Source organism: Tenrec ecaudatus, chromosome 2, assembly GCF_050624435.1.
Source record: "Tenrec ecaudatus isolate mTenEca1 chromosome 2, mTenEca1.hap1, whole genome shotgun sequence".
In the NCBI taxonomy this organism is placed as follows: domain Eukaryota; kingdom Metazoa; phylum Chordata; class Mammalia; order Afrosoricida; family Tenrecidae; genus Tenrec; species Tenrec ecaudatus.
Genome location: NC_134531.1, coordinates 213,906,299 through 213,924,572, shown reverse-complemented (window position 1 = coordinate 213,924,572; position 18,274 = coordinate 213,906,299). Strand labels below are relative to the sequence as shown.

At 42.4% G+C, this 18,274-nt stretch overlaps 1 protein-coding gene across 1 annotated transcript in view; it reads right to left on the bottom strand.

The window, feature by feature from the left end:
- DSCAM (DS cell adhesion molecule) overlaps positions 1–18,274 on the bottom strand; it is a 646,922-nt gene that overhangs the window by 84,751 nt on the left and 543,897 nt on the right. Inside the window, exon 21 of the mRNA XM_075542914.1 lies at positions 2,936–3,089. Coding sequence (XP_075399029.1) covers positions 2,936–3,089 — 154 coding nt within the window. The remainder of the gene's footprint in view (positions 1–2,935; positions 3,090–18,274) is intronic.

Genomic DNA, 18,274 nt, shown 5'->3' with positions numbered 1-18,274 from the left:
GCTGGATCTTTCTACTCTAACGGCTGACCAGGGTCTGTCTTTTCTGGGTGGTCTCTGCCAGACTAAATGATTCCCCATTCCTGATAGAGTCTCTAGCTCAGCACCTAGGCATAAAGCCCATCTAGATGAACCATAACTATAGGCGAACTTCACTTGAACATGAGAAACCGAACATTTCTAGAGAAATCGATGTAAAAGAGAACTGGGGGACTGCCACATGAGAAGGAGGAGCCCACGTGTACTGAGCTGATACACAAGGTCGGTACTTTGAAACCACCAGCTGCTCTGCGGGAGAAAGATGGGGTTTCTGCTCCAATAAAGAGTTACCGTCTCACAGGGGCAGGTCCACCCTGTCCTGCAGGATCGCTGTGAGTCGGCGTCGACTCGATGGCAGTGGGTGTGTTTGGTCTGGCTTTGGTATAAGAAGGAGCCCTGAGGGCTCAGTGGGTTGCACGTGGGGCCGCTAACAAAGTTATCAGTTCAAACCCACTAGCTGCTCCACACGCAGGAGACAGATGAAGCTTTCTGCTCCCCTAAAGATGCATAATCTTCCTGACCTACAGGGGCAGGTCCACGCTGTCTTATAGGGTCCCTCTGGGTCAGAATCGATTGGATGGCACTGCAAGTCGAGTTTGCACATGTACATGAAGGGGCCCTGATGGTACAGTGGTTCGGGGCGTGACTCCTAACCCAAAGGCCACTGCATAGGACAAAATAGATTTCTTCCATACGTATTTACAGACTTGGAAATCTGACTGATTGGCTCTGCAGTTCGACTCTAGTCGACAGGGTGACTCAGAAACCCACAGGGGCAGTTCTACTGGGTCCTATAAGGTTGCTAGGAGTGAGGAGCCACTCAACGGAGTGCGTTTTAGAGCTGAAGGTCGCTAATGAGGGAGAATCCCTCCACAGCAATGTATGTAGGTAGGTAGGATCTTGAACCTCAACTGGACTCAGCGTTCTTGGCTGCTCTGAAATGATTTCCTATTGCCCCCTGTCTCCTTAAACTGCTGATCCTCTCATCATCCCCAAATGGATAGAGAGACTGGCAGGTAGTTCCTGCCACCAAATCTGTAAGCCCGCTGGCATCTGCCCTGTTCTCCTTCCTTGCTGTCCCCGTTGGACAAGGCGCACATCTTCCATTTACAGGTGTTCAGATGACTGCTCTATCTCCCTCACACCCTATCTGCTCTCTCTCTCCTGTACTATCTGCCTCTCTCCACCCCCATCTCTACTGGATTCTTCCCGTTGCCATTCTGATAGCAAGCATATCTAAAACAATGAAATTAGAACGCTTCCTTGGCCATGACCCTCTCTCAGGCTTCCCCCTTTGTCTACACATCTTTTAAATGATGTGTGTTTCAAGACTTCTCCATCAGCTGTCACCTTCCTGACCTCCTTCCTATTCACTCCTGCGCGCTCCTTTGTCAGCACAGTGGTGCTCAGAGATCAGTGAGGTCCCCCTAGTGGCCAAAGGAAAAGGCACTCTTGAGACTGGGTTCACTGCCGGCCGGGCAGCTTTCTTCCTTTTTTTCCCCAAGCATCTACCTTTCATCTATGACATAACACCCTCCTGGTTTTTCTTCTTTTCTGGCCTTCCACATTTTGCTTGGCAGCCATCATCTCACAGCTCAGTCCTGCCCCTCTATCTCCTCTGGATGGATCCTCCCTCCCAGATGACTGCATTTACATCTGGCTCCACACTCACAGCTACACCTGTTGAGGGCTGGAGCTTACTCCAAGTTCACAGACATTTCTGAATGGACGGTTTCCTGACCCCCCAAAAGGTAGCATGTCCAGTTTTCAACTCCCGACCCCCTCTCACCTGCTTCGAAGTCAGCTTCTGCCACAATCAGGACACCTCCCCCTACAGTAACTCTTGTGAGAATTCTGGGTGCATTCTTGTGGCTCCCCTTTCTATCTCTGTTTCCCATCTACCACCAAGCTCTGTCAGGTCTATATCCAAAACCTATCTTGGACTGGTCTGCTTTTCTAATCCTCGCTGTCCCTGTGAGAGTTCAAGCCACAAACTCCCAGGGCTGCTTGTTCTGCCCTCGTCACTTTATGCTGCCTATTTCTTAGCATGTTCATAAATATGTTGCTAAGAGTCCATGGAAGGATAGTTAGCATCTTGAAATACTTGTTTACTCTTTCAGATCCCTGGAGGCCATATTGGTAATAAATTGCCAGTACTATGCAGTCAAAGATCAGGGCCATCTCCCACTAGCCTGGATTTGTGATATAGTAAATTCTACTTACAAAAAACACTAACTCTGAAAAAGTGAAGGGCAGCAGTTCCTAGAAGTAGAATACGAATATACTGCTTAGCCTTAGACTGCTAGCTCCAAGGTCAGTCGTTCAAGCCGACAAGCCACTCTGTAGCAGAAATATGAGGCTGTTTGCTCCGGTAAACCTTGGAAACTCTGTATAGGGTTGCCATGAGTTAGAATGGACTCGACGCTAGTAGGTCTTGGGCTGGTTTTGATGTGAGCTGTGAGTCATACTAAGCACTCAATGTGACAGAAGTACATTTGCTTTTAGGAACTCTAGGTCTTTGGAGACTGTCTTCCCACTGCTACTTCAGATCTTGGTGTATAGCATTCTATCGGTCGAAAAACAGACTATGGTTTTCTTATATGTGTAGCATTGCCAATTTTGTTGTCAAAACATATATACACTACTCACGAACTACATGACGTCTTGGAAAGCTGTTATGTAGTAGTGTTCACCTACCCACAGGGGTGGGAGGAAATTCCTTTTTCCCCTGATTTTTGCAGATAGTCTCAGTTGCAAAACCATTCCCTCTTCGTGGTCTGGTTTGCACAAAAGCCCGATGCTGGAGCGCAGCCCTCTTTGGGGGCGGAGACACTTCATGGGACATTTTAAAAGTGGAACTCGAGTGAGAAACCAGGGCCTGACGCAGGCAGCAGCACACCTTTAGCTAACGGCTCGACCGTGATGATTTCACTGCTGTTGCCCCTCCCGGCCGAAGTCACTGCCACCACCCAGACGCTGTACTGGCGGTTCCGACTCAGGTTAGGGATTCTGTAGGAAAATGAGTCAGGGGAGGCTTCGAATTCGCTGATAACCTGTGAGAGGAGACATAAATGTTCCCAAATTCAATAAGGTAAGTTGACACAAATGGGTTTCCTAAATAAATGATTATAAACATGCTAGTCACCCACATGCTACATCACCAAAACCTTACCTGTTAAAACCAATAAAAGTCATACCTCGAGTATGGCTAGAAGAAACTAGAGTCACAATATTAAAAAAATGTAATGGTGACTTTAGGTGAATCAGACTTTATATTATTCTATACAATAGTGTTGAGAGCCACCAAGGAGTAATTTAATCAGTGAGTAATTTAACCCTTAAAATTATTAGTGCTAACACTTAGAGTTTTAACCGAGATGGCTATTAAGAACCATATTTATGCTCTGAAGTGACACAACCAAAAGTCATATAAAATACACACAACAACGATTTGAAAACCATTGCATGTACCAGGGAATGAGGAATAAGTATTCTTAAAAGATAGGAAACAAAAGAGGTCAGTCCTACAGATACACTTTCTATTTTGGGGGATTTTTAGAGTGCAGCACAGAGGAGTAATACCTGCACTTCCTCCAGGTGTTGTGCCATTGTCCCACAGGGGTCCAGACTTGAACTGTCAGGCAGGAATGAGAAGGTGGGATTTCATAGGACTCACTCACTGTCATTGAGTCATTTTTGCCACCTAGCGACCCCATAGACAAGGTAGAACTGCCCTTGTGGTTTCTGAAAGTGTAACTCCACGGGAGTCGAAAGCCTCACCTTTCTCCCCTGGAGGTTTTGAACTGTTGACCTTGAAGTCGGCAAACCCACATGTAACCAACTGTGCCATGAGGACTCTTGTAGGACAGAAGAGCTAAAAGGAAAGAAGTACACCCAGAAGAACCCAGGGTGTCCACAGGGATTTCACTTGGTTATCTAGTGAGGCACTGGGCTATTCACACATGGGGAGAGCTTGCCGAAGACCAGAGAAAGAGCCATCGGGAAAGACAGAAAGTCCCCAGAACTCACACAAGCCTAGGAATACTACCTGTTCCCACCACCAGCAGTTTGCAAAATCTGGAGCTTCATGGGGTGATGGACATAACATATAAAGCGCTTTACTCAGTGGTAGGAAAAATTAGCTCTAGGTTATTATGCCTAACAATCTTAAACACAAAGCTTGGAAAGCCCAAACAGTAACTGAAATAATTTAACTGTATCCCAGAATAAAGCTTAAGACTATTTATAGAAATAACAATATCCAGGCCCAAACAAGGTAAAATTCACAAGTTTGATTGCCAACAAAAATTTTCCAGGCAACACAGTTACCTAGCAACTGATGGACGGAGAAGCAAAATGTGTTATAGCCATACAATAGTATATTGTTTAGAAATACAAATGAAATTCAGAATTGATAGACAACATAATATGAATGAACATTGAAATCACTATACTAAGTCAAAAAGGGCAATCACAAACACAAAATAAAACATACACATTTATATTTCCCATTGTATGAAACATCCATGATTGGTGCACTCACGAGGATAGAAAACAAATTAGTGGTTTCCAGGGACTGGAAGAGGGAGGCAGAGAATGGGCTGTGGCGGAGAGTGGATATGAAGTGCCTCTTTGGAGTAATGCAGTTATTTAAAAGTTAGATCATGGTGAAGGTTACACAACTAAAAACCTTCGAACTGTACACTATACAAGTGTGAATTGATGCTTTAAAATGATATGTATAATATATACATATGAATACCCCCAGACATGTAAAGAAACAGAAAAATATCACTTATAATAAGTATATAAAATAACAAAACATACACAGAAGAGACCCACGTATGATGTTTTGCAGACAAGACAGCTGCTATTTTAACTGTTCCATCCAAAACATTAAGCAGAAGCATTAAAGATAAAACAATGATAAAAATCAGATATAATACATGAGGTGAAAAATATATGTAAGGGGATTAGAAGTCAAATATTGCAGAAAAGAATTTGTAAACTTGAACAGACAGTGCTAGAAACTATCCAAAATGAAACACAAAAAGAAAAGGTAGGCATAAAAGTCACCAGCCTAGTACACAAAGTTAGCAGTTCGAAGCACCAGCTGCTCTGTGGGCAAACAACAAGGCTTTCTCCTCCTCTGAAGAGTTGCAATCTTGGAAACGCAGAAATGGAGTACTACCCTGTCTAGTAGTGTCGCCATGTGTCTGAATCAACTGGATGGCAGCGAGTAAGTAGCTTGTGTGCGTGTGCGTGTGCGTTGTGTGTGTGTTTGTAACTAGAATGACTCAGGGAAGGTAGCAGGGGAAGAGAACAGGGGAAAAATTCAACTAAATAATGTCTGAAAGTTTTCAGAATTGATGGAAAGGATAAACCCATATACTCAGACACCTCTATGGACCCAAGTGTTTCCGTCTCCCTAGCTGGGAGTGTGTGCACTCACACTGCCGCTCCCCACAGCTACACAACCACGCCAGCGACACGGAGAAAAAATTACACCGAGAGAAAAGTAATTATTTAGATTAAAACCAGGGGGAGAGAGGAAATCTGTGAAACGTTTCCCAAGTAGAGATATGACACAGATCAAGGAATAACGGTGAGAAAAGCAATAGATTTTGGGCAAGGAAGACAGGGCAGTAACACCCTGAAAGGACAGAAAGAAAGAAAGAAAGAAAGAAAGAAAGAAAGAAAGAAAGAAAGAAAGAAAGAAAGAAAGAAAGAAAGAAAGAATGAGCGGAACCTAGGATTCTATGTGCAGTGGGTGGGGGAAGATTTCAAAAATGGAAGTGGCCTCTTTCAAATTTATGAAAAGCTAAATTACTGTTTATGAAAACAATGATTGATAAATTATCAAGGGTTCATGAGGGAGGGGGGAGCGGGGATGAAGGAGCGGGGGAAGAAAAAGAAAAATGAGGCTTCTCTGTATGCCCTCTGCCTCTTACTCCTTTCCTCTATTTCCTTACACTTCCCTCCTGTCCCACTACCATGATCAGCCTTCATTCTGGTTTCAGTAATTCCTCTCAGTTACCTTGCCCTTGGTCACTCCCTACCAGTCCTCCCATCCCCTCCCTCCACTGGTTTTGAACCACTCGTTGTTCCCTTGTCCCTGTGTTGGGCGACACCTCCTCCCTTCCCCTACCTCCCACACTCTCATGTCCCTCCGGGACCGTTGGTCCCGTTATTTTCTTATCTCATTGTTTGTCCAACCTATCTTATCTAGGTGGACCTGCAGATATATTAATATGTGCATAAAATTGGGGATGGCTTTGACAGCACCAAAGTGGCACATAAGAACATGGCGTCGACAGCAGCAACATTGACAAGCTAACACACAAAAAAGCCACTGACATACAAAATTTAAAAGAAGAGAAAAAAAAGCATAAAAACAAGACAGGAAAAAAAAGAAAAGCTTGTTAGTAATTTAAGGTCTGTTATTTGACCTTTAATGTTTTCCAGATGAATCTGATGGGGTGCCATGTCCTGGCCCCAAAGTTCATCCTTTATACTCCCTTAGGACCTCCTTGCTCTGCTTCCCTGCCACTCCATTGCAAGCCCCCAGTGTTTTGCCTCAGTGTGGTGGGGGCAGCTCAGTCGCACATCCCCCACTATGTCTCAGGTGCTGTCCCATGTAGGGCCATGCGTCAGTGCAGGATGTCGCATCTCACCGTGGGGCCGGCTATCTGGTCCTCTCTGTACATTCGGCCCTCTGAGCTGGGCTATCGTCCTCTGAGCTTGGTGGGCCCAGGTGGGCTCCACTCCATTCTTCCTCCTTCCTTTGCTTCAGCTTCCTTCTGGGTGTGGTGTGGTAGGTCAGTTCCTTTCCCACACCAGACAATCTATTTTCATTTACTGTGGTACTCCCTTCAATGGTGGGGGTCAGGCTAATTCTGGTTAGGGCTGGCGTATATTTATGATTATGGGAGAAATAGACCTATGTGCATATATTTATAGGTTTACTAGTAGGGTAGCAGATGGACATTGGGCCTCCTTGAGTGCATTCCCTCAATATAAGAGCACCTTGCTCAGCTAAACAGTCATTTCATGATACCCACATTCCTGACATAATCGCTGAAGACAGACGTGTGCATAAACAAATGTGGTGAAGAAAGCTGATGTGCCCGGATATCAAAAGATATAGTGTCTGGGTCTTAAAGGCTTGAAAGTAAACAAGCGGCCATCTAGCCCAGAAGCAACAAAGCCCACATGGAAGCAGCACACCAACATGTGTGATCATGAAGGGCCAAGGGTTTCAAGCACCAAAGAAGGGGGGGAATCATATCATCGTGAATGAGGGGAGCACATGGTGGGGACCCAATGCCCATGTGTAGACAACTGGACATCCCTTGCAGAGGGGTAGTGGGGAAGAGATGAGTCACTCAGGGTTCAGTATAGCAACAATGAAACTCAAAACCTGCCTCTAGTTCTTAAATGCTTCCTCCTCCCAACTATCACGATCCCAAATCTACTTTGCAAACCTGGTTAGACCAGAGGATGCACAGTGGTACAGATGGGATTTGGAAACACAGGGTCTAGGACAGATGAACCCCTCCTGACCAACGGTGAGAGTGGCGATACAGGGAGGGAAGGGTTGTAGAATGGGGGAACTGATCACAAGGATCTACATATAACTCCGCTCTGGGGGATGTACAATAGAAAAGTGGGTGAAGGGAGACACTGGACGGTGTAAGATAAGATAAAATAATATTTTATAAGTTATTAAGGGTTCATTAGGGAGGGGGGAGCAGGAGAGAGGGGGAGGGAAAAAAAGAAAATGAGGAGCTGATTCCAGGAACCCAGGCGGAAGGCAAATTTTGGGAATGATGAGGGCAACGAATGTATAGGTGCACTTTGCACAATTGATGTATGTATGGATTGTGATAAAAGTTGTATGAGCCCAATAAAATTATTTAAAAAATAAAAATAAAAGATAAAAGTAAAAAAATGAAAAGAAAAATGAGGAGCTAATTCCAAGAGCCCAAGTGGAAAGCAAATGTTTTGAGAATGATGAGGGTAATGAATGTATAAGTGTGCTTTACACAATTGACTTACGTATGGATTGTGATAAAAGTTGTATGAGCTCCAATAAAATGATTAAAAAAAGAATAACTGACAAACTATAGCTGTGTAAGTTTTGTATTTGCATTCCTTTTTTTCAAAATTGAATGAAATGAGATTGTCATTTGAAGAAAAGCACCTGACAGTATATGTTGCCTGTTATTACATTTAAATAAAATTAAAAAGAAAAGCTAAAGAAATTAATTATTAGAAAATATGCAAAACAAAAGATGTTAAAGAATTTTCTTCAGGCAGAAAAACAATATTAATATGCATGTACATAAAGGATGGAAGAACACAAGGAATGGTCACTACAAAGTTAAATCTGCAAGGTTATTATTATTAAAATATATTTAAGAGAAAATGGGGAGTTTAAAAATATCCATGTTGAGATGTCAGACAGTGTAAGACATGAGAAAATAATAATAATTTGTAAATTATCAAGGGTTCCTGAGGGAGGGGAAGCAGCGAGGGAGGGGGAAAATGAGGAGTTGATACCAAGGGCTCAAGTAGAAAGAAAATGTTTTGATAATAATAATGGCAACAAATGTACAAATGTGCTTGACACAATGGATGGATGTATGGATTGTGGTAAGAGCTGTATGAGTCCCCAAAAATGATTAAAAATATATATCCATGTCATGTGGGGTTAATAACAAGTAACATTCATGATAATGGCCCATAGTTGGAATGGAAAAAGTGGAAATATGGTATCTTAAGGTTTTATAGTATATGTATATAAATATAACTAAAAAATACACGGTGGTTATGCAACTTACTTTAAAAGAAGCAATTAAGTTACAATACAAAGAGTTATGGCTAATAAGTAAAAAAATAAACAAGAATCACAAGAAACTCAATGAATGTAAATAAGGAAGAAAAGGTTATAAAATGAATGAATATGTCAATAAAAATAAACATCAAGGCAATAGATTTAAGCCTAACAAGATCACTAATGATATTAAATGTGAATGGTCTAAGAATCTCACTTAAAAAGCAGAGATTGTCAGGTTGCATATAAAACACAACAAACTATAAGTTGTGTACAACTAATCTAGTTCAAATATAAAAATCTAAGTAAATTAAAAATAAAAGGGTGGAAACATTAGCCTCAGAAACATTCAGCATAAAAAAGCTGCAATTACTGTATTACTATATTTCAAAGTAGCTATTAGAGCAAATAATATTGCCAGTGATAAATAAGGTTTTTTCAAAACAACGAAGGGACCAAAGCACCCAGAGGATACAATTCTGAAAAGTTATGTGTCTAATACCAGAGCTTTAAAACCCATTAAGAAAAAAAACCTGAAATGCTTCAAAAAAACTTAGATTAACATGGGTTACTCTCGTTTCTTAAAAGGTTTCCAGGTGGAGCTATGTTAGACATTAGAATGTCAACTTCAAGAGTGGTGGTTGAAACCCACCTGCCGATTCACACAGAAAGATGAGGCTGTCTGTGCCCATAAAGACTGGTGGATTCAGAATCAACTTGGTAACAGTGCTTTTTGCCTTAACTTGAAGAAGCCATATGAAGTCTATTGGTATTAGACCCATTTTACTGATAAGGAAATTAAGCTTCCTAGAAAAAGTGATTCGTTGAGGCTAGGAAAAAAAAGTGGAGGAAAAAACTAAAAATCGCTGCTTTGGGTTCCAGTTCCAGATTCTTTCTTCACATTCAATATTACCAAGTGTGAATGGTAGTACTCCACACTGCCAATCAGGAGGGGTAGTATTCATGAAATACTTCTGATTTTGTTAGTTACATAAACCCATGTATGTCCCTAAACTGAATAAACTAGGGTATCAGTCCTACAATTAAACAGGGGACTCAAATCTTAACTATACTTATTCATTGTTGCAGAATCCTTTGCTTCCTTGATAAATTCCATGTGCGTGATTCACCTATTGTCAGATATGCAACTTATAAGCAGTCAAGCCTCAGATGATGGAAGTGAGACTATAGAGCTCTGACATGTATGTGTTTGTGTGCGCACTTCTATGTATGCATGAGTTTTTACCCATAGCTGCCCTTTCTCCTCATATTATTTGTACTTTCTTCAGAAACCAAAGAGAAAACCCCTCCTTCCAGAAGTTCAGAGATAATTTGGCTTGATTCCTGGAATAAGAAGGCAATAATCTCACGAGTGTATGTGTTTGTATTCTGTAATGTCCCGGGGCTACATTGCTGCCAAATTAGGTTTGCAAAGCTAAATGATGTGTGCATAGTATAGCAATTATTCTCGCAGAGCACCGCATCAACAAAGAATTAGAATATATTTATAAAATAGGATTTTCTGTAAAGAGTACATAGCTTTCACTTAAATCTTCACGGCGATCCTGCCTACAAGGAACAATTGATTCTTGATTACCTCCAAGATACACATCTGATTTCATGTTAATCTGAAGCATAAGGCATGGCAAAAGTCAACAATACAAACACAGTTTCTTATGCAACAATATGCGTTTCACGATTTATATGCAAGATTGAACAACAGCTTATTTCAAAATGATTTAGTTATAGAAACTTCCTCTAATGAGAGAAAAATCACTTGTGGATTAAAATGGAAAATAACAGAAATAAACTCATTGTCTCCAGCTGGTTATTTGAGAAAGTGGGTCTCAGTAATGCTGTCACCATTTGATATCATCACAGGCTGTTCCTGACTGAGCACTGGTCTTTCCTGCGACTGCTTCCTAAGTCAGTTCTGACTTAAATCGAACACTTGGCTTTAAAGTTTTCCTGATTGTTTCCTTTTATCAATCATCAAGCACCTTCCTTGATGTGCAGTGTGATTTTCAACCCATCAGTGGCAAGGGGCATTTTCTTAGAGAGGGGATCTGCGACCTAGAATATATTTAGATATTCTGGCCAAGCTTACTCTCTCAATCCTGCCCTCTTCTTACCGGACGTACAGCCTTGGGGCCACAAACCTGCAAGTCTCTGCTTACATGTCCAACTACAAATGCTGGACGTACCACTCATTCCCTTTCCACCCTCACGCAGTCCCATTAGCCAGCCGAAAGTCTCGAGCCGGCTGCCTGGTCTACCGAATGTGGACTTGGAACTTGACAGTATCTATAATCGTGCGAGTTAATTCCATGAGGTAAGTCTCTCTCTGTTGTTCTGCTTCGGTTCTCTAGAGAAGCCTAAGGCAAGGAGTGAGGATGCGTATCCATGTAGCCCATCGGAGAGAGCCAGGCTGTATGGGGAGAGTGCGCGCCTCTGGTAAAAGCCCACATTGTGTAATGTATGATATTTATGTCAAATGGTGTCACTTAGCTACATGCGGTGTATAATTCTACCACTGATAACAGTTTTGGGAGGAGGCAAGTCCCTTTAAAATCACAGTGACCTTGTAGGACATGGAAGAACTGCCCCGTGGAGTTTCCGAACCTGCCACCGAAGCAGAAGCAGGCACCCCATCTTTCTCCCAAAGAGCAGTTGATGGGTTCCAGCCACCAGTCTCTCCATGAGTAGTTGAGGATGTACTGTTTGTCCCATCAAGGCCCTTCCCCTCAGGGCTAGAGAGCCAGAAACGCTTTTTTAAAGAAAGGAGCATCGTACGTGCTTCCGTAAGAGACTTTTCCTCACTACTTTCCCATGAACTCCTGTGTGACGGTGGTGAGGCGCCACTGAGTCACTTTGACGCATAGCAACGGTATACACAGCAGAACAACACACTGCCCGTTTGAAGTCCTCACAGCGGTTAAGTTTGCGGCCCCTGGTGCGCCACGGTGTCAATCCATCTCACTGAGGCGCCTCTTCGTTTCTTGCTGACCAGCTACATTCCCTCACTCGATGTCCCTCTCCAGGGACTGGTCTTTCCTGATGATGGGAGACGAGTCTTGCTGGAATATCCGCTACGGACCATTCTGCAGGAACGCCCTTCGAGACAGACTGGTTTGCTCCCTTGGTCGGCCATGGTGGTGGCACACAAAACAGTGATTACATTTACATTTTGCTATTGTTCTCCTCATTGGAGACCACATATTTTCTTAAACCATGATCTAGTAGTATTGAAGCAGAGCTCTTTTGTGGGTGTTTTGGGGTACCCCCCTCATATACCATAAATTTGGGTTGGCCAACTTAGAAGACACTGTTCTTTCTCATTTTACAATGTGCAAACATGTTGATGCTATCAGAATGCAGAGTTAAATGAACATTCATTATTAATTGCTTCTCACTTGGAATGATTCTAAGCAGTGGCCATGTTTGGGTTTGATCCTTCAGGGATTTTGGAATAAGAAGAGAGAAGTGCATTCACCTCTCTAGATCATAAGTTCCCATACTTCTTTGGCTTACTGCCCCTTAAAAAATAAAATAAGAAACACCTCAGCGCCCACTGATGATGAAAACCTTTTGTCCGGCAGCTCATAATTCAGGATACATTATATGGATCTGCTTTTGCATCCCCCTGCATTGTTCTGGTAACTGAGAAGGGGCAGTCACCCCCCACTTTGGGAAGAATTGCTCTAGATGAAGGTGTGTAATAAAAATAATCCACAGAGTTTTGTTTGCTTGTTCAGGGTGAGGAGAGACTGGTATTGTGTTTCAAGATATAAAGTTAAAATATAAGATATTTATGCCATATATATCATATATTAGTATGACTGTTTTGCTTGCAAATCAAATGTTCATGATTCTTACCAGGCTCTCAAATATCCATGGTATGATACGAACTGCACTGTTGGTATGGAGATGTGGGTAGGGCGTAGCCATGGTGATAATAAGTAGTTTAGGATACTTTAAGCCAGCTAGGTCAATGTGCTATATTATAGATTCCCAAATTGTCTGGCATGTGGCCCCCTTTTCAGAAAAAAAAATTACTCATTGCCTCCCTGGCATGTAAGAAATGTTGTACCTATAGCCCATCAAAATCAATATGGAGAACTTCACCGCCATTGAGTCGATTCTGACTCAAAGCAACCCTACAGGACATGGTCGAAGCGTCCCTGTGGGCTTCTGAAATTAAGTGGATCTAAAGTGTCAATGCCCCTGGCTTGCTCCAGAGCCCCCAGGAGCAGTGACCCTCACTTGAAGCGCCACCCTATCCTCTACCTTTGAGCTGTGGTACAGAAATCGATTAGTAGCCTGGCTAATCACAATAAGAGTTGTACAAGTTCTTGATTTTACTTCAATTTCATTTTATGTAGATCCACAATCAGTGCCCTTGCTAGCATCAGTCAGGAACGGACACAACCGGGCGCAAAGGTCTTCTTTAAACGGTTTATGAACGAAGAAGACACTTTGAGGACGAAGGTGCACCTGGAAGAGCTAGAACGAGATTATGGACCATAAAGAAGGCACTGTGGTGCTGGTGAAGCCGAGTGAATGGACGCCGGGCTACCAGAAGAGTGGACACCGCTCTCAGAGCAGTTCAGTTGACGCGGTCATCTGGCGTGAGCACGGGACACCTCACCGCACCATGCATCTTGAGCAGGTTAGCAGGAGAGCGTCATGGTTGGTCCAGAGAGGGTGAGAGACCCTTAGCTTAGAGACATCCTCAGGGAGATGATGGACTCAGTGGTACACGTGGCACCGACTGTGAGCATACTGCGGGAACGGGCAGTGTTGTCTTCTGTTGACAACTGTGGTTATGGGCTGGAGTCAGCCATAAACCACAGAATGAATATTTGCCGAGTTTGAATTATTATGACCTACTGTGATCAATCCCTGCATCTATGACAAGATTGGTTCTTGTCACCTTGGAACAAGAAATGATCACGGCCCGATTTCACTGGAATCGTTAACAAATGAGGTAAGTAGGATCCTATTAACACTTAAGGGGAATTCAGATGGATTCCCCTTTTGAAGTCTTTCTGTTGTAGCTGAGGCCGTGGGTTACTCTTCTAAGATACCTAGGAAAATAATGTGACAAATTATGAATTTGCATCCTAAAAATTACAGTCAGGTTTGTTTTTAGTTTTTTTTTTACAGCACTTCTGATGGGTCTGCCTCCTTCCAGACTATCCTGGGAGTGGGGAACACAGACAATGGATGGACCACTGCGCCCCCCATGGCAGCCAAAGAGCTCACCCTTCAAGGGCTCTGCTCGACTCTGCGCTATCTCTGTACGAATGGCCGGCAGCACCGTGGGTTTCTAAGACATTCAACAACACACTCCTCAAATGCATGTAAGGGTTTCTAGAAAGCTATTCTTCACCTTGTGTTTCAAGACCCGCCACTGAAAAGCTTGGAAACCGGTTCTGCTGGATCTAGCCTCACTCACTCCAGATACGTTGGCGGCATGATGTGGGATTAATAGTTTTCCTTTCATCTTTAAGACAACTTTCACCAGTAAATAAGAAACAATAGTGACAATGAATTACTCTAAATGTTCTTTGGGGATTTGTATAAATCTGGAAAGATACCCAATAATTAAGGTCCATGTAGACTATAAATGGTTGTACTTGGTTATTAGCCAAAGGGTTGATGGTTTGAACCTACCTAGTAGCAGTGTGGAAGAAAGGTCTGGCAATCAGCTTCCATAAAAATGACAACCTACACCCTACCCCTCACCCCTCAACCCCCCTCCAAAATAAAAGAAAACCTACGGAGCTCAGCTCTACTCTGAAACATGCAGGGTTTCCATTAGTTGGACTGATGAGTGGATGGCCACTAACAATAATAACAACATTCCAAGGATTGGTGAAGTCATCTCCATCTCGCTCTCAGTCTTCAACACACATGAATGCTCAGTAGCACCTGAATGGCCTCCACCAAGTGCTGTACCATAGTTGCCCTTTGCTAGCACATTAGCCTTTATGGTCGCCATTTTAGGCCATGCTGTGTTGTGGTTCAGGGTCTCAGACGTGGGGTCTGAGCCTTTCCCCTCCCTATACATGCTGCCTCTTGACTCTGTTCAGACCAATGCATAAGGCTGGCACCCATTACACTGGGGTGGACTGAGGACACGCTTGTTACACTGAAGTAAATTTAACATTGACCTAGATATTGTATGAATATGATAGAAATAAAATGTGTAGATAAGGACAGTGGAGTTACAACAGACTGCTCAGAACACATTATTCAGCACGTCAGATTGATGTGAAAATAATTCCACTGTACAATATTTCAATTAACTTTTTAATGGAAAACTAATTCTATCAAAGATATATTGAAACTGCTTTACAAAGCCCTGCTATGTGATTATTGAAATTCAATTTTAAAGAAACAAAAACCTCAAATGTTCTGATGTCATATAAGGAGTGTTTACAGTGATTACAAACACACACACACACACACACACACACACACTCACACCAAACAAAAACAAAATAAAAGCTCTACTCAATAGCAGAATAAACAAAATGGAAGGCTCTTAATTGTATGGCAACAACCATTTCAGAACACTTAAATTCCTTCCTTTTATTAGCCTGGATTCCATTAATAAGCAATAGTTAGCTGGATCAATTTATGATTTTTCTACATTTTAAAAATTCCTACCTGTAATATATTTAGACCGCTTTTCTTATCTCTACCAGAAGATAATGCTTTACCACACGCATATACACACAAACTTCCTAAAGAGATGTACTGGTAAAGCCAGCACTCGTCAAAGGGGGCAAATATGAAAGCTAATTGTTTTATTCCAATTTGATGGTCTCTTCGGCTCTTGTTGAGACCACCATAAACCAATTGGCATCTAGTGAACTCGGGCTCCTGGCCACCCATATGTGTCTGCTCAGAACTGAAGTCCCTCACTGTCAGTGGTTGACATTTTAGAAGTAGATTGAATCAATTGCACTGAAAACATCTAAATTCACAGCTACCCTCTAGAAAAGAGCAGGATGCCTGTGATCTTCATAGATGCAGACTGTCACGTCTTTCTCCCGCAGGAAGGAGATCATGACACCTTCTTATCGCACGATGTCTGGGGGAATTGGAACCACCAACCTTGCTTTGGCTTATGTAGCCATGGAGTTTGGTTCCTTGTTTCTTTGGTTTCTTGTTAATTGTCACGTGACATTTTTCTCCTCCTCGCTTGTGCTTGCTAATTTATGTGCCTAATCTGTTCTTTTTCTGTCTCTGACTTAGTTATCTCGAGCTTTAATAACACAAAAATCACTAGTGGATGACCTGTATCAACCACCAATATGTTTTGCTCAGTTTAGGAGGTTAGAAGTCTGAATCCAGGACATCAGCAGCTTTCTGGGAAAGCTTTATCTCTGTGTTGGCTCTGGGGAAAGGTCTTTGTCTCATTTTGACATCTGTGGCCTAGGCATTGACTAGAAACCTCCATGTCTTGGCATCAGTCTTCCCCTTAGCTCAAGGATGTTCTCAGCCTAGGTCCTAAGGATACACTCTGCTCCCAACAGTTCTTTCCTAATGGCATGGAGGTGACTCTTGCTCTGCTTACTTCTTTCTCTTTATCTCTTGTAAGCTAGAAGGTGATGCAGAAAACAATGCAGGGACCTGATCTTTATCTCAGGTCATACACCCCACTCGAATTCCCTGACAACGAATTGCTGATGACATCAGATCACATCATGGGGGATGATCACAGTACCAAACTGGGCCACTATGTAACTGCCAAACCACTGAGAAGCATGGCCTGTACAAATTGGCAAACATTTGAGGAAGGGAGAGAACAATTCAAAATATGACAATCCCCAAAGTGGATAGGTTTAAGATACACCTTACACTGATATAACAAAGAAAACCCTAATTTCAAATGGGGTTACATATGTAGATAAAGAAGGTGGACATTTAAGACATTACTTTGTGGGGACTCCAATCTGTAACAGATATAAACTGAAATCTAATATTTTCAAGATGACTTAGAACCACATTCCATCAGAACTGGCTGTGAAAAATTAAGAGGATTTCCAAGGGAAATGCTTTAATAATTCTTCAAGAATATACTTCAACAAGAGTTCTTATAAAACCAGGATTTATCTTCCTACATCTGGGATGCTTAGGTACTAGTTTTGCCTCAAGGACATGTTTCTGGGTCCCTTCTAGGCAAGGAATTGAACAAGATGCTCAGGGCTCCAGTGAAGTTGTGGTTCTTCCCAGGGCACAGGGAACCTTGCAGAGGCCTGCCCCAGGAAGGGCTCAATAAAGAGATGCTAAATGAGTGATTAACTGCATTTCTGTAAATGGAACATGATGTTATGTTCTCCAGCAAACATTAGGCATCTTCATAATTTTGAGTTTTGCCATTACATGAAAAAAGATGATCTACCATTAGACCTTTGAGATAAAAAAGTAGAAGAATTATTTCCACATTAGTGATCCCCCCCCTCCACCCCTTACTGGTAATGGAACTTCATTATTCAAAAGCACAGGAACAGTATCAATTTTTTTTCTGTAATAGAAAGTATCTCAAAGTATAATACATATTTTACTGCCTTTTTAAGCAGAAACTTAATGACTCACAGTAGTAATTTATAAAATGTAAGTCAAGACATTTCCTGATTATCCACTATTTCGGCATAATACTCAACTTTCTGGAAGGCATAGGAGTGGCTAACCTTGGTCCCTGCTCTTAAGAAACAGGCAAGCGATTGCAGGGCCAGATATGGGCTCAACCCCAATAATGACACAAATGAGTATGGTGAGGTTGAAAGTCAATGCCAAGGAGACTCTGTGGAGGAGAGGCTGTGGGCCATCCGGGGAAAGAGTCTGGACTTTGGCCACTGACACTTGTGAGTTCCAGACCCTATCTTCATCATGCTCTCTCTGTGATCCTGGTCCGATCTCACTGATTCCATTTTGTCATCAGTAATGTGCATCCAAGAAGGACAACATTTCTTGAAGATGGTGGTTGTCACGATGCAATATAGTGTTTTTTTAATGTGGTTGATAGAAGCAACTTAGAGTGGGTCAGCATTACATAGAGTAAGAGAAAAATTTGATTTCTGTATTTTTTGTTGCGTGTGTACATAGGATTGTGATTCTAACCTGTCCGTCTTACTTTGGATCATGAGCGAATAGATTTAAAATCATGAACATCAATGGACATAAAGCTTTAGCTAGAAGAGAGCAAGTACTCAAAATTAAAGGTTGGAGGTTTATGTTGAGCTTAAAGAACAACACTGTCTTCCCTGGGAGGATGCAAAGGAAAAGGCAAGGAGGACACACACACACACACACACACACACACACACACTATCATGTGAGTCAGGTAAAGGATGGCAGTTCCTGGGTGGTATAACCAGTTAATGTGGT